An 18,972-nucleotide genomic window follows, 5' to 3' on the forward strand; every position below is an offset into this window, starting at 1 on the left:
AATGCAGGTAAGAAAAGGGAGGTGTTCCAACAAGGAGGCAAAGGAAAGTCCATCCCCTCTTACCCATTGGGAGGAAAATCCCAAAGAAGCTGTTTGTTCAGCACACAGTGCAGTGCTGTATTGCAGAACAGAAGACGCCCTGAAGAAGGCGTGGGTTCTTGGAGGTGTAGGCCTTGGCTCAGGATTGCCTGGCAGTTACATACTCGAATACAGACGTGACAGTCCCTCCCTGGAATGCTTTTAGTGTCATGTGACCAGCATTAACAGTTTACTGATAACAAACCAGAAACCACTGAGCTCATGAACAGAACACCCCTGCAGCTGAAAGTGGCAGAGGATGTCCTGGGGCTGGGCTCAAGAGGACCATAGCAAGGCACTTACTGAACAGTCCAGGCCGACTGATCGTCAACTGAATCACAGTGCTCTGCGCACCCTCAAAAACCAGCCAGACTCAGCAACAATGGTGAACATGTGTCACTCAGACGGACGGAGTAAGTAAGAAACATTGCACTGGAAGATTAAAATGCTAACAAATCTTCGTAAGGTCTTGTAACAAAGACTGGATGTGGGTGGGGACAAGTGAGGAGTCAGCCTCCCGTCCTGAATCACGGACTCAAAGGGTACATTTACACTGTGATAAAATACCCCTGGCACCAAGTCTCAGAGCCTGGGGTCAGATGGCTCGGGCAAGCGGGGTTTGGGCTGCAGGACTACCAGTAGCAGTGTAGATGTTAGGGTTTGGGCTGGAGCCCAGGATCTGAGACCCTCCCCCTTCATGGGGTCTCAGAGCCCAGGCTCCAGCCTGATCTCAAACATCTACACTGCAATTTTATAGCTCTGCAGCCCAAGTCACTTGACTTGGGCCAGCTGCAGCCATGCTCCAGGTCTTTTATCACAGTGTAGATGTACCCATAGATTTTAAGGCCAGAAGGGGCCATTGTATTCATCTAGTCTAACCTCCTGCACATCACAGGCCACAGAACCTCACTCAGCCACTCCTGTACTAGGTAACTAACCTTTGGCTTAGTTACTGACAACCTCAAATCTTGATTTAAAGACTTCAAGATACAGAGAATCTACCATTTACTCTAGTTCAAACCAGAAAGTGACCCATGCCCCATGCTGCAGATGAAGGTGAAACCCCTGCAGGGTCTCTGCCAGTCTGACCTGGGGAAAATTCCTTCCTGACCCTAATTATGGTGATCAGTTAGAACCTAAGCATGTGGGTGAGACCCACCACCAGATACCAGAGAAAGAATTATCTGTAGTAACTCAGCCCTCCCACTCTAGTGTTCCATCTCCCATTGGAGACATTTGCTAATAGCTGTCATGGGTAAGTCATATGCCATTTTAGGCAACCTCATCATACCATCCCCTCCAATAACTTATCAAGCTCAGTCTTAAAACAAATTAGGTTTTTTGCCCCCACTGCTTCCCGTGGAAAGTTGCTCTAGAATTTCACTCCCCTGATGGTTAAAAACCTTCATCTAATTTTAAGCCTAAACTTATTGATGACCAATCTATATCCTATGCCAACAATGGCCCTTAATTTAAAGAAATCCTCTCCCTTCCTAGTGTTTCCCCTTTGATGTTTACTTAGAGAGAGCAGTCAGATCTTCCCTCAGCCTTTGTTTGGTTAGGCTAAACAAGCCAAGCTCCTTAAGTCTCCTCTCATAAGGTGGGTTCTCCATTCCTCAGATCATCCTAGTAGCCCTTCTCTGCACCTGCTCCAGTTTGAACTCATCTTTTGTAAACATGGGAGACCAGAATTGCACACAGTATTCCAGAGGAGGTCTCCCCAGTGCCTTGTATTATGTCAATAACACTTCCCTGTCTCTACTGGAAATACCTCGCCTGATGCATCCTAGGACTGCACTAACCTTTTTTTCATGGCCACATCACATTGGCAGCTCATAGTAATCCTGTGATCACGCAGTACACCTAGGCCTTTCTCCTCCTCTGTTGCTTCCAACTGATACATCCCCAGCTTACAGGGAAAATTCTTGTTGTTAGTCCCTAAGTGCACAACCACTTTGCACTATTAAGTTTCATCCTATTTCTATTACCTACCGTTTGTACCAAGCTTCAGCCTCTTTGTTCTGCCCCAGAGAGCGGTAGAGCCTGCCCAGGTTCACCATGGCCACATAATGGTTTGGGCTGAGCCAGATGGCCTGCTGGTAGTGGGACACTGCTCTCTCAGGAGCCCCTGCAAAGCAAAAGACTGTTAGGCTGGTGCCTTAAGGAAGTCTCAAACGTTTCAGCACTAAATCAGGCTTCTGATTCTTTAGAATCATCATCATCAGTTGCAAAATACTCCTTTCATCAGTGTTCAGTGTACTTGGAAGGTGGGAACCATCATGAGAGAGAAATCCGGTCTCATCTCTTCTTGAAATGACGCACAAAGGAAAATTGCTATTCAAATAAAAGAGTAAGGGGAAAATGAGATTTAGGAGCCTAACTTTAGGCACAAATTTACCCAGCTGTAAAGGACAGAGGCTGAAAAAAAAAGTAGACAGGACAAACAGCTCCAGTTTTAAAATGACTGTGGCTACTGAGGGAAATAATTTTTTTCTGATAGAAAGTGGGAGCAGTAAGTGGCTACTGGGTTACAAGCAGTAGTTGAAAGGACAGTTAGGCTCATAGAATGGGAACAGAGAGAAGTCATCTCTCAAATCCAGGTAATCTGGAATAAGAAAAGTAGTAACTAAAAACTAATTTGACAATAAATATAATCAAAACTTAGAGAAAGGGTATTTCAATCCTACCCCTACAGTGTTATTACTTCTTTCCACTCAGAATTACTGTTGTGAAGGCTAAACGGGACAACCATGCATTTTTAATATTTGGAAAAAAAGATTCAAATCCAGCAGCCATACACAAATAATAACCTACTCCACAGTTTGCAACAATGGCAGGCTACTGATTCCCTTTTGGGTGGCTGAGGGCACACACAGACTTTGCACTCAGGACTCAAAAGGCACCTGGGGCAGACTCCAACAGATCACTAATCCCCACGCTGGTGTAGTTATTTTCAGGGTTTAGAATGTATTGGTAGAAAATGCTTGTTTTGTAGAATATAATCAAGATGTCTATGCTTCAGAGGAACCATTGGGTGGCACTGTGTCACTGCATTTTACCTATCTACACACAAAATAACAAATGCGATTCTGAAATCCACCAGATCAGACACAAATACAAAACAAAATATTGTGCAAGTTACTTGAAAAATTATAATCATTCTTCTGCACCTCACGTTTTAAAAAAATGCTGAAGTTCATTCTGTGCTGAAGAAAGGTGCCAGATTGCTAGTCCTGGGAGTGAATTTGTCTTTATAATAATTTTATGTACAGCCTCTCATACTGAAGGATCTCACCATACTTTACGCACATACACACTGCATATTAACTACAAAATAAGCATAGGCATAGTTGCAATCACTAACATCCCAGCAATGCAAATATGAAAACTTCAGTAGATGTTAACTCAGCGATGTTGCATATCTTGGGCCAGTTTCTCAGTCAGTTTCTCAGGTGTAAATCACCGTAGCGGGAACGGTCTATTTGCAGCTGCTGAAGATCTGTCCCTTCATATGTTTTATGACAAATCATTTCACAGCAAACAGCAATATATTAAACTATATTTTTAGCCAGAAAAAAACAGTACACATGTGCAATAGGGCTAGAACCTAAACTTAGTCACAAAAAGGTAGGGAATACTTATCTGTACAACATAGAACATTACATTAACACTTTTTTCTATTCTATTTCCTTGAATTTTTAAAGGAAAGCAAGAGAGAAATCCATAATGAGAATGATAAGCACTTAAAATACCTCAAAGCCAGCAGAGGACATAACCCTTCAGGGTAGAATATTCAGTGATGGCCTAACACTGCCCGCATTGATGAGCAGATGAACAATGAATGCTTTAGAAGATTCCATCTTTGAAGTGCCTTAATATTTACAGTGGAGTAAGCACTTAACCCACAGCTAATGAGAGAACTTAAGTCTTTAAGGCCAACTAATGCCTACATATTAGGTGCACCTTTAATAGGTACACACTTACGCAGGAGGGAGGAGTGCATCTCATTATCGGTGTGCCCACTGAGGGCTTCTCTTCACTGCAGACATAACATGAGTTTTAACTTTAGTGTTGTCCCTAACTTGAGCCCTATCTACACACAAAAAGCTGTAGCTTAAGGGCAGTGGTGCTTCTAATTTGAATTAGCTGGCCCGGGAAGGAGAATTCAAATTAGCGCATCTCATCAACTGCTAATCCAGTCACGCTATGCAGCTTGCATGTTATTTGAAGCATGGCCACTGTCACTCAAGGTAGGCTAACTGGAGAGGAGTAAACTTGAGGGTAGATTGCTCAAATTAACTTTCAGTGACTTAACACAATTTTCCATTGCATAAGTGCAGTAGCCATTTTTCAAACATTCATAACTTTATTGTCCAGTTGTCTTCAGACTTGGTCATATCCACAAAAGGATTATTTATATTTCAAGTTTCAAAATTCAGCCTTTTTTTTTTTAAAGTTATGTGTGGGGGAAACTGTATGGCAACAGAACAGGAACAAATTACCCTTTCCCTTTGCAGAATGAACAAGTGCAAAGAGAAATGGATTCGTGCTAAATTGAAATGGAACCTCAAGAATGGAATAGGGCATCTTGGCAGCTTCACACAACAGTTTAGGACTAGAAGGGAAGTTTGAACTTTGTCAAGACACAAGGGTAAAATCTCTACTTCTGCCTTTAACACACTGATTTCTTTCATGGCCCCACATATTCAGCGCTTTTGTTTTCTACTGGCAGCAGTACAGTGCCCACTAACATCAGACAAGAGTGAGGGATCTGTACCAACTCAGAAGGAAGAGTGCCACCTGCAGAATCACAAACACCACTTCTTCTCGATCCTGGCTTTCCAAGGACTCCCTTCCAAGTATTAACTGAGTCTGCCCCTCTTTAACTTTAGATGTGAAAACAGCATAGCCTGAAGCACAAAATGGGTATCGGCTATGTCTGCAGTACTTCATCAATGTCTCAACCCAGTTCTGCAGGGACCACCTCTGGTAGCGAGAGGGTAGTTTCTGTGTCTGTCAAAACTTGGACTTGCTTCTAAAACTGCCAATAAAAGGTGCCAGTTGGGGTGGTGATTTTTATTATGTGGATGCCAGGAACTGCCCGGGGCCATGGAAGCTGGATTTGAACCAATAGCATAGAAGTGAAAGGCTCTGTATCCCATTACCAATCCGCTGAGAAATCCATTCTCTCCACAAGAGTCGTAAGTTTTTGTTTTGCCAAATGATGGTAGTGTCAAAGCTTTGTTTATTTTAAAGCAGTGGCATTCAGCTTCTTTGTCACTGAGCAGAGTCACAAACAGCCACAAAAGTGACATGGGTGTGTCTGTCTGTCTCTCTGTGGCTTTGAGTGGTCATGTGTTCCTGGGGAAATTATCACAGGATCGTCAGGCCACTGTGTGATGCATTGCTCATCCTTGAGAATATAGCTGCAGGCACTGGTATGGCGAGACAAATGTGGCAGGAAACACACTGAGAATCACTGCTGTACAGTGTTAGCATTTGTTACAAATCTCTTCAAACCTCAGCATTGTGGTCAGTCTCAAGAGAGCAGGGACAGTCTGTATTTATTAGGAGTTTTACAAGCTACAATGTAAGTGTGTCCATCCTCTGCTCTGGGAGCCCTTGACAATCTTTAAAAAATACACTACTAAATAAACCAGACCCACTCAAGACAGCAAATAAGCCAGCAACATAAATCTGCTAGCTCCATCTCACTTACCAGTATCAACTAAGAAAACACCATAGTTATTATGCAGATCAGAGCTCTCTGGACAATTCTCTATCCCAGCCTGATAAACCTCCTGGGCTTCTTTAAATTGTTCCTTAAACAAAAGAAGATTTGTTATTCGTGGTAACACCAGCTTTGTTACTGCATACAGATATTTCATGGAAATGCCTTGTTATCATCACACACAACTTCAACAGTCCATGTCATTTCATCTCGGTATTTAGGGGCTGTGCACATAGGGTGAACTCTTGTTCCCTATTAAAATCAATGGGAGTTACTCCATTGACTTCAGTGGGGCTAGGATTTCACTCACAGAGTCAATGTTTGCCAACTGTTACCTCACAGGGGTACTAGCAATTACCTCCACTTCCCCATACATTAACAACAGGAGATAGCTGTGGTAACTGTCACAGTTGCTGGTAAATGTTGCCAAACAGCAATTATTCACTCAGTTCCAGCCCTGAGTGGTTGTCCTGGTGTCAGGGGCATGCACAAAGTGGGGGTGGGGGGGGAAGCAGGGGCACCACCCCTGTGTGTTCCTGCAGCCCCGGGGAGGGAGGAAGCAACAGGGCATCTGGCTGCCAGCAGAGCTCCTCCTCCCCGACAGCTGCAGCTTCTCCTTCCCTGCTGTTGGAGTCCCCGGTGTTTCCTCTGCCGCCAGCCCCTGACTTACTCAGCAGACATCTGCAAAGCAGGCAGCAACACTGGGACTCCAGCAGCAGGGAAGGAGAAGCTGCAGGCTGCAGCTGTAGGGTTGTGGGGACGACCCTGCAGCCAGCCACCCTGCTGCTTCCTCCCTTCCCTGGGCTGCAGGGGGAGTGGCTGCCTCCTCGCCGCCACAGGCCTCCAGAGAAATGGGGGTTGGGCATGTGAAACTTTCATTTGTGTGTGTTTAACGTGCCCCTCCAAAAGTATTCTAATTTAAATTCCTGCACATGCCCCTGCAGTACCTGGTGTGGATTGTTGAATAAAATGGGTTCCAAGGTGTAAGGCAGTGATATGCAGACCCCAGTGGCTCAGGAGACAAATTAGCAATCAACATTACCCCAAAGAGCCACAATAGTGTGAATTAATTTATTACAGTACAATTCATATTTCAACAGCAGGGCAGGGGAAATATTTAGTTTTTATATATAGAATTCTCACAGCAAATAAGTGAATAATTTAGTGCAAGTTGATAACTTAATTGGTTAATAATATAGTAAAAGCACCCTGATTGGTTAATAACTTAGACCGGTTAACAATTAAATCACACAGTGTTTTAATATCATGTGTTGCAAAGAGCCACAGGAGACACATTAAAGAGCCACTTGTAGCTGGTGAGTTGCAGTCTGAGTATCACTGGTCTAAGGCATGGTCTATATCTAAAATGTAAGTCGCTCTAGCTACATTGCTCAGGGCTATGAAACAATTCACACCCTGTGTGATGTAGTGAGGTTGACCTAACCCCCACGGTAAATGCAGCTAGATTGATGGAAGAATGTTTCCAATGACCTAGCTACTGCCTCGAGGAGAGTCAGACTACCTACATCAACTGAAAAAAACCTTCCATCGACGCAGGGAGTGTCTGGACTATAGTGGCACAACTAGAGCACCGTAGCTGCGCGGCTGCAGCCTCTATTGTAGGTAGACACACCCTAAGGCTGCTCTAAGTTATTGTTGAATACATGCTGCTATCTTGTCTGTACACCCCTGCACTACATTAACAGGATCAAATGAGCCCAAAGGAGCATTTGCAGCTCCCCATAGATTTCAATGGGATCTGTGGGTGTTCAGCACTTCCGGAAGATCAGGCTATAATTCTTTGTTTTGTAATGCACCTGGCGACACCCTGCGTACGAAAGGCACGCTGTTACCCACCTTCTAGCTAGTGAATCATGGAGCAGGTTCTCAAAGAATCAATCCTGAAGCACTTGCATGAGAGGAAAGTGATCAGGAACAGCCAGCATGGATTCACCAAGGGAAGGTCATGCCTGACTAATCTAATCGCCTTTTATGATGAGATTACTGGTTCTGTGGATGAAGGGAAAGCAGTGGATGTATTGTTTCTTGACTTTAGCAAAGCTTTTGACATGGTCTCCCACAGTATTCTTGTCAGCAAGTTAAGGAAGTATGGGCTGGATGAATGCACTATAAGGTGGGTAGAAAGCTGGCTAGATTGTCGGGCTCAACAGGTAGTGATCAATGGCTCCATGTTTAGTTGGCAGCCGGTATCAAGTGGAGTGCCCCAAGGGTCGGTCCTGGGGCTGGTTTTGTTCAATATCTTCATAAATGATCTGGAGGATGGTGTGGATTGCACTCTCAGCAAATTTGCGGATGATACTAAACTGGGAGGAGTGGTAGATACGCTGGAGGGGAGGGATAGGATACAGAAGGACCTAGACAAATTGGAGGATTGGGCCAAAAGAAATCTGATGAGGTTCAATAAGGATAAGTGCAGGGTCCTGCACTTAGGACGGAAGAACCCAATGCACAGCTACAGACTAGGGACCGAATGGCTAGGCAGCAGTTCTGCGGAAAAGGACCTAGGGGTGACAGTGGACGAGAAGCTGGATATGAGTCAGCAGTGTGCCCTTGTTGCCAAGAAGGCCAATGGCATTTTGGGATGTATAAGTAGGGGCATAGCGAGCAGATCGAGGGACGTGATCGTTCCCCTCTATTCGACATTGGTGAGGCCTCATCTGGAGTACTGTGTCCAGTTTTGGGCCCCACACTACAAGAAGGATGTGGATAAATTGGAGAGAGTCCAGCGAAGGGCAACAAAAATGATTAGGGGTCTGGAACATATGAGTTATGAGGAGAGGCTGAGGGAGCTGGGATTGTTTAGCCTGCAGAAGAGAAGAATGAGGGGGGATTTGATAGCTGCTTTCAACTACCTGAAAGGGGGTTCCAAAGAGGATGGCTCTAGAGTGTTCTCAATGGTAGCAGATGACAGAACGAGGAGTAATGGTCTCAAGTTGCAGTGGGGGAGGTTTAGATTGGATATTAGGAAAAACTTTTTCACTAAGAGGGTGGTGAAACACTGGAATGCGTTACCTAGGGAGGTGGTAGAATCTCCTTCCTTAGAGGTTTTTAAGGTCAGGCTTGACAAAGCCCTGGCTGGGATGATTTAACTGGGAATTGGTCCTGCTTCGAGCAGGGGGTTGGACTAGATGACCTTCTGGGGTCCCTTCCAACCCTGATATTCTATGATTCTAGTGTGAATTTCATGAGTATGCAGCCAGACACTATGAGGAGAATAAGGTCTTTAATTCTGATCGAATAGCAGTTATCAGGTTTCCCACTTCCCACAGTCCAGCTGGTATGAGAAAACTACCTGCTTGCTCATACATAAGAGTGTTAAAGAATTACTGTTTTTTCTCTCCCCTCTCAGTTCATACATTTGCTGTGGGTGATATTATTTAATGCTTGTGAAAGGGAAGCATTTTAATGGTGAGAGCCAAACATGGTGCAGATAGATGTTGTGCAAATTTCTGCCACCCGCTCTGTTGCTGTTCCTGCACCTTAAAAATCTGGAACAACCCTGCAATGACAGACCAGGGCCTCTTCCTGAGACTCCCAAATGAGATCAGCTGTTTGATAATCTTGTGAGACCACCAAGAGGGATTTTCACAACCAGGATTTGAATCTAAGTTTAAAATAGCAAAAGGCTATTAACCCACTGCACCACTTTAGTCCCAATCAATTATATAATATATATTTGCAAATAACTGATTATGCTTTGTTACAAGGATCTTTAAACCAAGATACTCAAAAGTGACCAGCCTTTTTGGGTGCCCCAGTTGACACACTCTAAAAGGAGCCTGATTCTGGGTGCTCAGGACTTTTCAGAATGAGGCCGCTGTAGAGTGCCAAGTTGGGCACTGGAAAATGTTGGCTGTAGTATCTTCTCACAGCGGAATTTCCTAATACCTGGAGTGGACCAGAATGTTTTTGCTTCTTGACACAGATTCAAATTCTCCTCTCAGTCGTTACACCAGTGAATCCCAGAGCTTATTCACTGGACTTACTCTGGATCTAGAGTGGTGTAACGGAGAGCAGAATATGGCCCACACATTTTTTTTAAATGCACCAGCTCGTCTCTTCATATTCATTTAAGAAATGGGAAGCTGAAATTAATGGCATTTGAAAAAATATGACTTGATGAAAGCAAATGGCTGTCATAGTTAAGTGCTTTCACATTTACCAGCAAAAAAGATAGGGTGTGATAACACACAGAAACATTTTTAAACATGTTCAGTTTGCATATCCCTATATGGAATTACCACCCCCTTGTATTCTACCAGGGAAAATAAGAAGTACAGTTAGCATCATGAATTCTTAACTAAAACAAAGGGCAGCTTTCGGAGAAAATCCTCTGTTAGGACTTGTCTACCCTTAAAACGCTACAGCACACAACTGCACTGCTGCAGTGCTTCAGTATAGATACTCTGTACGCCGACGGATTGATGAATTCGTCAAGATTTTTATGAGATTTAAACACAACATTTCTGGGAGCTTTTAATTTGCCTTCTCAGCCTGTAGGGTGAGTTCAGGTCACATTTTCTGGCTTTTCTCTGCAACCACAAGGGCTAGAAATCTCCTTGTGAAAAAGAAAAAAGTGGAGATTCTCACAAAACAACTTGACTCCGGAAGCTGAAGTCTGAAGAAGAAACATCAAATATCATGAGTCGCAGGATAAAACCAGGAGAGTTGGCAATCCTGCGGAGACCGGAGTAAATCAGCACAAACTCCAGTGAAGGCAGTAGAGTTGCATCACTGTAAAACTGGTGATATCACACTTTGAGATCACAACCGTTTCCATGGCAACATATTAGCATGGCACAAACAACCAGCTGCAACTGAGACCAAGCAGGGGGAGGAGTTGGGCTCTCAGTGAGAGAGGCATCTTTGCTTAATGGCGCAAATATCTTCATAAACAGCAAAGGGAACATAGGAAGCTTTGACCAAGTGAAACTGTGTGTTGTGTAAGTGTTCTCCTGTTGAGCCTGCTCTGGTTTGAAAGTCACCTTGTAAGGGACTAGAAGACATTGAATTACGGCAGTCTGTACTAAATCCCTTGAGCATGAGACTTTCTTCTTAAGAGCATCTTTTACAACTCCAGGAGCAAAGTAACTTTCAGGCCTATTTCAAATTCATAGCTCTCAAATTACTGGGGAACATACTGTGTAGGACCAAGGCAATCAAGATGCCATCTCACTGTGTCACTCCCACCTGCTCTTGCCTTCTTTAGCCATCACGCACCACCTCAGAGACAGTAGTTTGTCAGAAGCATGGTTATTTCATGAGAGCTAATTAAGTGTGCAACTTCTAGTAACTCCAACCCCCTTTTCAGACATGTGCGAGATAAAATTCTTGTAATACTCCCTCCCTCACAGCTAGACACCATTTTTTTTAAAAACAAGTTGTTACTGGGATAAGTTTTGCATATTGTGTGTTAAAAGTATCCAAAAATGCAAAAATGTGTGTTCCAAATTATGCTCCAAATAGAAAGAACAAAGGCCATGAACTTAATTCCTTTTAAGAACTACAAATAATACATTTCTTTAAAAGGAAGAAATCAGACTGCAACTGAAAAATGAGTTCTAATTTCTCCTTCCCAACACATATATCATCAGGCCAATGCTGGCAGAATTTCCTGTACTGTATTCCTCAAGGAGCTTTGCACAGTTAGGGTCTGACTCTGCAGCCCTTAATCATGTGGAATAGAACTTACTTGAATGAGCAGTCCCATGGAAGTCAACAGGTCTGTTTCTGTAAGCGGTACGCAGTACAAGGACTGCAGAGTCAACTATTAATCTTGTGTGGTTTGAAATGTGGAGGTGTTAAAAAGCTAAAGGAAGTTGTTACCATCTGGGGAAACGGTACAGACCATCTTTTTTTTCCTCCACTTAGTCAACAACCCACAAGAGGATGGACAAACTGTGTGTGGAGTAGATCCATTATTAGTGGACTTTGCATTTCTAAGTCAAGGGAACTACAGCTAAGGACATTTCCTTTGGACATACGGCCTTACAACACTATATTGTTTAATTGTCCTGACAACCTTATGACCAGTACTTCTAATCATTCGGCCTCCTTTTCTGTACGCTTTATGGTACAGTCTTTAATTGCATGGTCACAAGCTACTTTTTCCACAGGACCCCTGCTTTATTCAGTGCACAGGATGGACATGCCCTAGGGATGAATGAGGACTGTAGAGAGAAGGAAATTGTCGTCTGTTGGACCCTTGCCTTATTTGTTGCAGAAGTTGGAAGGTGTGTAGTGAATGAGGCAGGGGATTGTAGGAAGAGAAAGGACAGTCTCATGGTTAAGGCAGTTGAATGCTGCCTTGGGAATTAGATTCTAGTCCTGTCTCTGCCACAGAGTTCATATGTGATGCTAAAGTCACTGAAACCCAACTTTTCACAGGTGGACACTGATTGCGTGTTCTCATTTTCGGAGAGTCCAACTTAAGATCCTGGGATCTGATTTGCAGAACCGCTGAGCACTCTCAGTTGCAAGTGAAATCAATGAGAGCTGCATTTTGAACATACAAAGTGCTATGTGATGCTATGTTCTCTAAAAAATCAGGTCCTGAATGTCTCAAATTCGGCACCCAAAATTACTGGATACTTTTGACCTTAATCTCTTTGTGCCTCAGCTCCCCATCTGTAAAATGGGGATAAAACCCACTCATGTCACAGGAGTATTTTGAAAATAAAGTAAATATTTGTGAAACACTCAGATATTATAGTGATAAGCGCAGCAGAAAAGCCCAGGAGGAAATTAATAATTTCTGTCTTCAGAGTGGGGTTTGAACAATGTGCAGTAAGCAGGCCTAGAACCACATATTGAGGAGAAAAGAAAACACTGAACAACTGTGCATTAAGTGAAGACTATCCATCCTGCACATTGAGTGAGGCAGTGGTCTTGTGTAAAAACAGTACGCGATCACATAATTAAAGACTGAATCATAATGCATATGAAGAAGGGGGACCAAATTAAGATTGCCCAAGCAAGCTTAATTCTGGCACTTCCTAACTTTTCAGTGCTTGACTTTGCACCCTTAATAATGTTCTTTTAAACACTGTGTTTTTTGTATGTAATGTATTGTATAGTTTGCCTATTATCACACTCTAGGTGCGCTATGTAATAGATCATGATTTCTCTATAGCTTCAATAACTTGAAAAGCTTTCCGATTACATTAAAAGAGTTCACAATGTACTAACATAACCTCAAATCAGCTCCATCAAATTACTATCTCAAAGTGGGTTTGCCATTCTGAAGCAATTTATTTTAAAATACACCAGCTGTCATACCCAGATATTCACAGAATTACATTTTTAAAAACAGATATATGATAGGGATGGGACAGGTCAGGGATGCAACCCCATGCTTTGGATGTCCCTAAACCTTCAGCTGCCAGAATCTGGGACAGGATGACAGAGGATGGATCACTTGAAATTGCCCTGTTCTGTTCTTTCCCTCTGAAGTATCTGGCATTGACCACCATCAGAAGACAGGATGCTGGGCTGGATGGACCATCGGTCCGACCCAGAATGGCTGTTCTCATGTATTGGTGAGAGAGTTTTTATTGTATTCAGACAAAAATTAGGCATGTCAAAAGGTAACATCAATGCATCGTGCATAGAAGGAATGAGCTACCCAAGTGTAAATGTTACTGGTTACCTGTTCAGCCAACAGGGAAGCAAGACTTGAGTAAGCATCGGCAAACTCTGGACCATATTTTATGGAATCTCTCAATAAGAACACAGCTTCCTCTTTCTTCCCTTGGGACCTGCAAGTCATAAAAGAAACAAAGTTCTTTTAACAACATGTTTACGTCACCTATCGATTAAATACTTCAAAAAGACTTCAAAGTCCCTGTCTTGTTCTTTTCAACAAAGGCTAACTAATTAACTCTGGCCTTCTATCCACAGTCTAGGTAACCAGAATCTCCTGAGGCAGTATAAAATTCCATAGCCTCTCTGTCAGCGGGAGGAGGAAAAGTCAAGAACTGAAGTTATCGGATACATGGTAAGTTTGTACCTTGGCACCTGCAGATTCCTTGTATGGATTTCTAGAGCTTGCTGTGAAATATACAAGTTCAACACAAAGATTCTTCTCCGTCTACAGCACTTCTCTATATATTTGGGGTGGGGGGAGGCAGGGGAGATGACCAATATGTGCCATTGGGGGGAGCAAGGGAAAGGGCAGAATGAGGGCAGTAACTTCACAAGACGTTACTGAGCATGCTCAGTCTGTGTGAGCAGCAAAAATGAAGGCACATGACCCCGCATGCCCTCCTCCCCTGCAACACGTTGCCTATAGTGGGACCTGTTTTCACAGTAATTGCTGACATCAGCTGGACAAACCTACCAGGAAACTCTCAGAGTGATTTGAGAAGAGATAAGAGAATCCCTTTAAGAAATGGTAATGTGGGGTCTCATCTCTGCAGCAGCCGTTCACTGGCAACTTTTGCAGCATTCCAGCTCTGTTGGCAGGGAGGGGCATGAAAGCTGGCTGAGCTCCTCTGGTTATTCCTCTTTTGACAGGTGTGGAGTAAACCAAAATACAGCATGATGCTTTGGTAATTTGTGCGGTTTCCCCTTCCATGTTATAAAGAGAGAAGGCGGTTTTAGGTGGAGTAGTCAGGGAAGGTTCTAGAACCAGCCATGATTGGGGAAGCCACGCGAAACACAACTTTAACTCTTCAGGAGTCAGCTCTATGAAGGCCAATAAGCCAATAAGGCCATGTGGTAGAGGAGAGGCAAGAGGCATCCACTCAAATATCCTTTACATCATGTGTATCTCTCAAGATCTTTAGGTTAAGGGAACCCAACCTCTGGTTTCTTCTGTGGGAGCAGAAAATCTGCCCACTACAGACAAAAATAATCATGGAACTTCTGAGAGTTTCAACTAAAAGCATGTCCTCTCCCTGATGCAGGTTATTCTCATATAAGGGAGTTTGGAGCCAACAGAAAGAAAAGGAGTACTTGTTCCTGAACGGATTAGACCTTTGGCTCCATTACTGTGGTAGTCTGGCTACAGTGGTGGCCATTATCTGATGCTTCAGATGAAGGCAAAACAGATAAGTCGTAATGCATACAAGTGAACTCTGCAGTATTCTATATGGCATGAAAACATTTCACACTGTCTACATAGTAATCAGTACATGCCATATTCTCCCCTTGCAAAAATACAAACATAATGGTTTATAAAATTATGGAACTCCAGCCACATTTGTCTTTAATTCTGGAGTCTATAAAGAGGACAAATCTATGAAACTCTGACTGGTCACGAGTTAGATATAAGTCAAAGGCAAGCTAATGAAAATTTCATCAGAGCACAATGCCCTACCCCTGACATGGAACTCTCCCACAGAAGCCATTAGGAAGTCACTTGCCTTATGGGAAGAAATGTCTAGGGTTTAGAACAGTGGGTTGCTAGTCAGGACGCTTGGGATCTATTCCCGTGTCTATCACTGACTCACCTGGAAAAGGTCACTTATGGGAAACCTCTCTCTGCTTCTGCTTCCCCCATCCACAAAATGGGGATAATAAAACTTACATACTCCATAAGGGCTTTACGAACCTTAAAGCTGTTTGTGCTTTGAGATCCTTTAGATAAAAATGTGTTATATAGGCATAGTATACATTTTAAGTGGAATATATTTTCATGTTTTTGACAGCCCAGTATCACTAACTCCATTCCCAAGCATCTTGACCATTGCTGGGCTGGGGAGAGTCCCTGACTCTGCTCCTAGGAAGGGCATGGCCAGAGATGGTTGTGGAAAGCCTAATGTGGTAAGCTCCCATTGCAGTGGAAGGGCTTACTGTATTTCTCGCCTTGGAAAAGGGAGCAGCTTCCCTGGGTGAGTGGCTATGGATGTTTATTTGGACTGAGCCAACAAGCTTTCTTTGTGTTGGGTGCACAAAGTAATATGAACATTGTAGCCTTTGAAAAGAAACAAAGGACTCTGAAGCATGGGATATATGTGAAAAGTTGCAGCCTTTGCCTTGGATTTCATCTGGGCGACAAGGCCAAGAAATCAGATCTTGTTTATAAGGTGAAAATTTCAGCTGATAGTATTTGTGGCTTTTCAGATTTTTTCTCCTTTCTAGTTATATAACTGAAAGAATATTTTCCCTGTGCTTTAAGTTAAGTAAAAACAGTTGGGCTAGTCTTTTCCTTCTTACAGTGGTACTCAATCTAAATTACCCAAATAAGCAAAAACAAATACAGAACCACTTTCCCCCTTACTAATTAAAGGCTAGGTAGTTTGTCAATTCAGAAAACTTTTGGATTCTTTGGCTGGAGTTTTGTGACACATTTATATAAATTGAAAACAGACGTCTGCTTTGTAAAGTTATCAACGGTTTGGCAGGAATGTAGGAAATGCCAGATACAGAAATAAAAGGATTAAGTGATCCACTCGACAGCAGTAAAAGTCCCCATTAACCACAAGCATGCACTCTTAATGACTCTTTTTTTCTGAATAGCCGTTTTTGTTTGATCCCAGAACAATGTGTCTCCTTAAAGGGAAGGGGGAAAAGATTACGGAATCTTTTTGTTGTGACAGACCAAATTATATGAAAAGAACAGATACAACAACCTCTAACAGGGCGCAACCCTGCACGATGCAGAGTACTCTGGCCCCGATGTAGCCAAGCATTTACACATTCTTAACTTTAAGCACATAAGTAGAAAGTTAATGATGTGTTGAAATGCTTTTCTGGATCAGAGCCAAAGTGCTCAGCATCTTGCAGGATGGAGACCGTATGGGTTTTTTTCATTTTAAAAACGATTTGTTTAAACTCATATTGTATGGTGCAAAGGGAGGATTTTTTGATATGCTTATTTTCTATGCATTCGTTATCTATCATGGCAAAAGCCAGATGAATGGACACCTTCACTGCTATACAGAGAGGGTGAAATTCATCCTACACAGAGGCCGAGGTACCACTTAAACCCATAACATGGAGCTTAAGTGATTCATAGGGCCTTGTGAGGGGTCTCTGTAGTGGGATAAATTTCACAGGCAGAGAAAAGAATAGCATAGGATTTGATTTTCTGTAGCACCTTTTACTTTCAAAATATCCCAAATGACTTCATAAAGTAAAGCATTAGATACTGGTAGAACAATGTCTGCACAAACACTGGGTCCACTGTGCACTCAGTAGTGGCTCACACACAACCTTAACAGAGTTTTCCTCAATAGAAAATATATCAGCCAAGCCACAGGAGTTATCCTCTTCTCACAAACAAAATGCCATGGAGTCTTTTAACTTCTACTTGGATAGCTACCAAAAGCCAGGAGAAAAGATCTTGGTTTAGCATCATAAGCAAAAGACATCTACTGTCTCTAGCTACGCTTATCTGTAAATAAATATCTAAACAAATTGGACAATGTGTGTTAAAATGAATACGGACAACTTACTCCTTTGGCATCCATCTACAATACAGAATCTTCCTGTTTCCAGTTTTAAAATAGCTACATTTTTCTGAAAGGGGTAAAACTATGTACACAGTACTGTGGTCAACAAGTTATATATATATGATTTGGTTCAAGAAGCATGCTTATACTGTCAGTACAATGTAGAGTTTCAAATCAAAGACTCTACCCAAACTCTGGACTGATGTCCCTAAGATATAGCAGCATTCGGTTTGATCGTTTGGTGGGAAGGGGAAATGTTTTAATCTCCAAAAGCTATTAATCATGCAAAGTTTCTGATGAATTTAACTTATCCATGATACCCTCTGCCCCGTTCAGACAAACACACAGGGCTATTTCAGCACATTCACACCTATGGCCCACAGTCTGAATCTGAGAAGTTCAGAAGAGAGGGCAGACTGACATCTCTCCCTCCTCAGGATAGGTGGTCTTGGTAAACCTGGGCTAAATCATTGCAATAACTGTACTAGACATCTTGCATGCTCCTCTATGTACTGTGTAGTCTGACCTAGGAATAAGCTCTAGATTTCAGTTAACAGGCCTCGAGGCATTCAATCTTTTCTTTGAAAGTGTAGCCATAACATACTTACAGTGCACAGAGTATGGAAGTTTTTATTAGACAGAGGTGCCGTACTGCCTGTTATATATCCTTACATTTGAAGGGATACAGCAAAAAGGACATTCTCTCCTATTCTTCCTGCAGTAACAAACTCAGGGTTATGTGTGCACATGTATGTGTGTTCATGCGTATTCACTTCTCCTATATATTTACAAACTGTTATATCTTTTTTTAACGGAATTCTTCAAAAAATCTGTATGAGAAATTCTGGTATGAATACTCCATATTACTCTGTTTTTGCAAGTTAAATCTCACCAGTTCTGAATATATAGACATGAGTTAGATATCTCCATGATGCAGAGCTTTAAAAGAAATATTAAGCTCAAAGGGAGAGGCATTCTGAGCCATGACGATCATGGGCTACAAAAGGATGGGGATGTGATTTTTCATTTGAAGTGAGTCTATTAGTGATTGCTTTTTTACTGAGAAAGCTGTTTGCACGGTTTAGCTATCCTTTGTCTGATATTTATACAAGGCAAGAAAATGATGCCATTCAAGTTTCTTTCAGAGTATGTAAACAAAGCCAGGGGTTCATTAACTCATTGTTATCATGTAGTGCTTCCTGTGAAAATTCATCTTCTGGCCCCTTGCTGTCAGTACTGTGGCCAAAACGGGAAATGGAAAGTTTTTTTAAAATGGGACTACTCTAAAAAACCAAAAGATTCCATCTTGTGGATTCCAAAACAAATTTACTCAAGCCCAGATCACTGGGAACAGCTGTCTGGATAGACAGGTTATTTCCAAAGGGGAAGGAGAGGCAGATTCGTACATGTTAACAGCAAATTCATTTCTCCAAAATACTGAAGTTTCCTTTTCTCGAAACTCCAGTGGTAGTGCAATCTAATGAAGTGCACAGCAGGCTTCCTCCAAAATAAGTAGATATAAACATAAGAAACTCTGCAGAATTTGACTCTGACTTCCCTCAGAATAATTTTTCCAATGTCCTAGTGTAAATAAGACTATTAACGGATATGTTTTAAATACTGCAGGCCTGGTTCTCCACTGATTTTCCCTGGTGTAGTCATTTATGCCTGTGCAAAGTGGGCAGAAAATGTTATCAAATCGGAGTTCTCCATTACACCAGTGGCAGAGTTTTGTATGCATTTTGC

General features: G+C 42.5%; 1 protein-coding gene across 1 annotated transcript in view; it reads right to left on the reverse strand.

The window, feature by feature from the left end:
* TMTC1 (transmembrane O-mannosyltransferase targeting cadherins 1) overlaps window positions 1-18,972 on the reverse strand; it is a 175,791-nt gene that overhangs the window by 5,149 nt on the left and 151,670 nt on the right. Inside the window, exons 13-15 of the mRNA XM_084647478.1 lie at window positions 13,479-13,587; window positions 5,798-5,900; window positions 2,071-2,206 (exon numbers count right to left, since the gene is read on the reverse strand). Of these exons, the coding sequence (XP_084503604.1) occupies window positions 2,071-2,206; window positions 5,798-5,900; window positions 13,479-13,587 (348 nt within the window). The remainder of the gene's footprint in view (window positions 1-2,070; window positions 2,207-5,797; window positions 5,901-13,478; window positions 13,588-18,972) is intronic.

Source organism: Lepidochelys olivacea (assembly GCF_965140295.1).
Source record: "Lepidochelys olivacea isolate rLepOli2 genome assembly, chromosome: 1".
Classification (NCBI taxonomy): domain Eukaryota; kingdom Metazoa; phylum Chordata; order Testudines; family Cheloniidae; genus Lepidochelys; species Lepidochelys olivacea.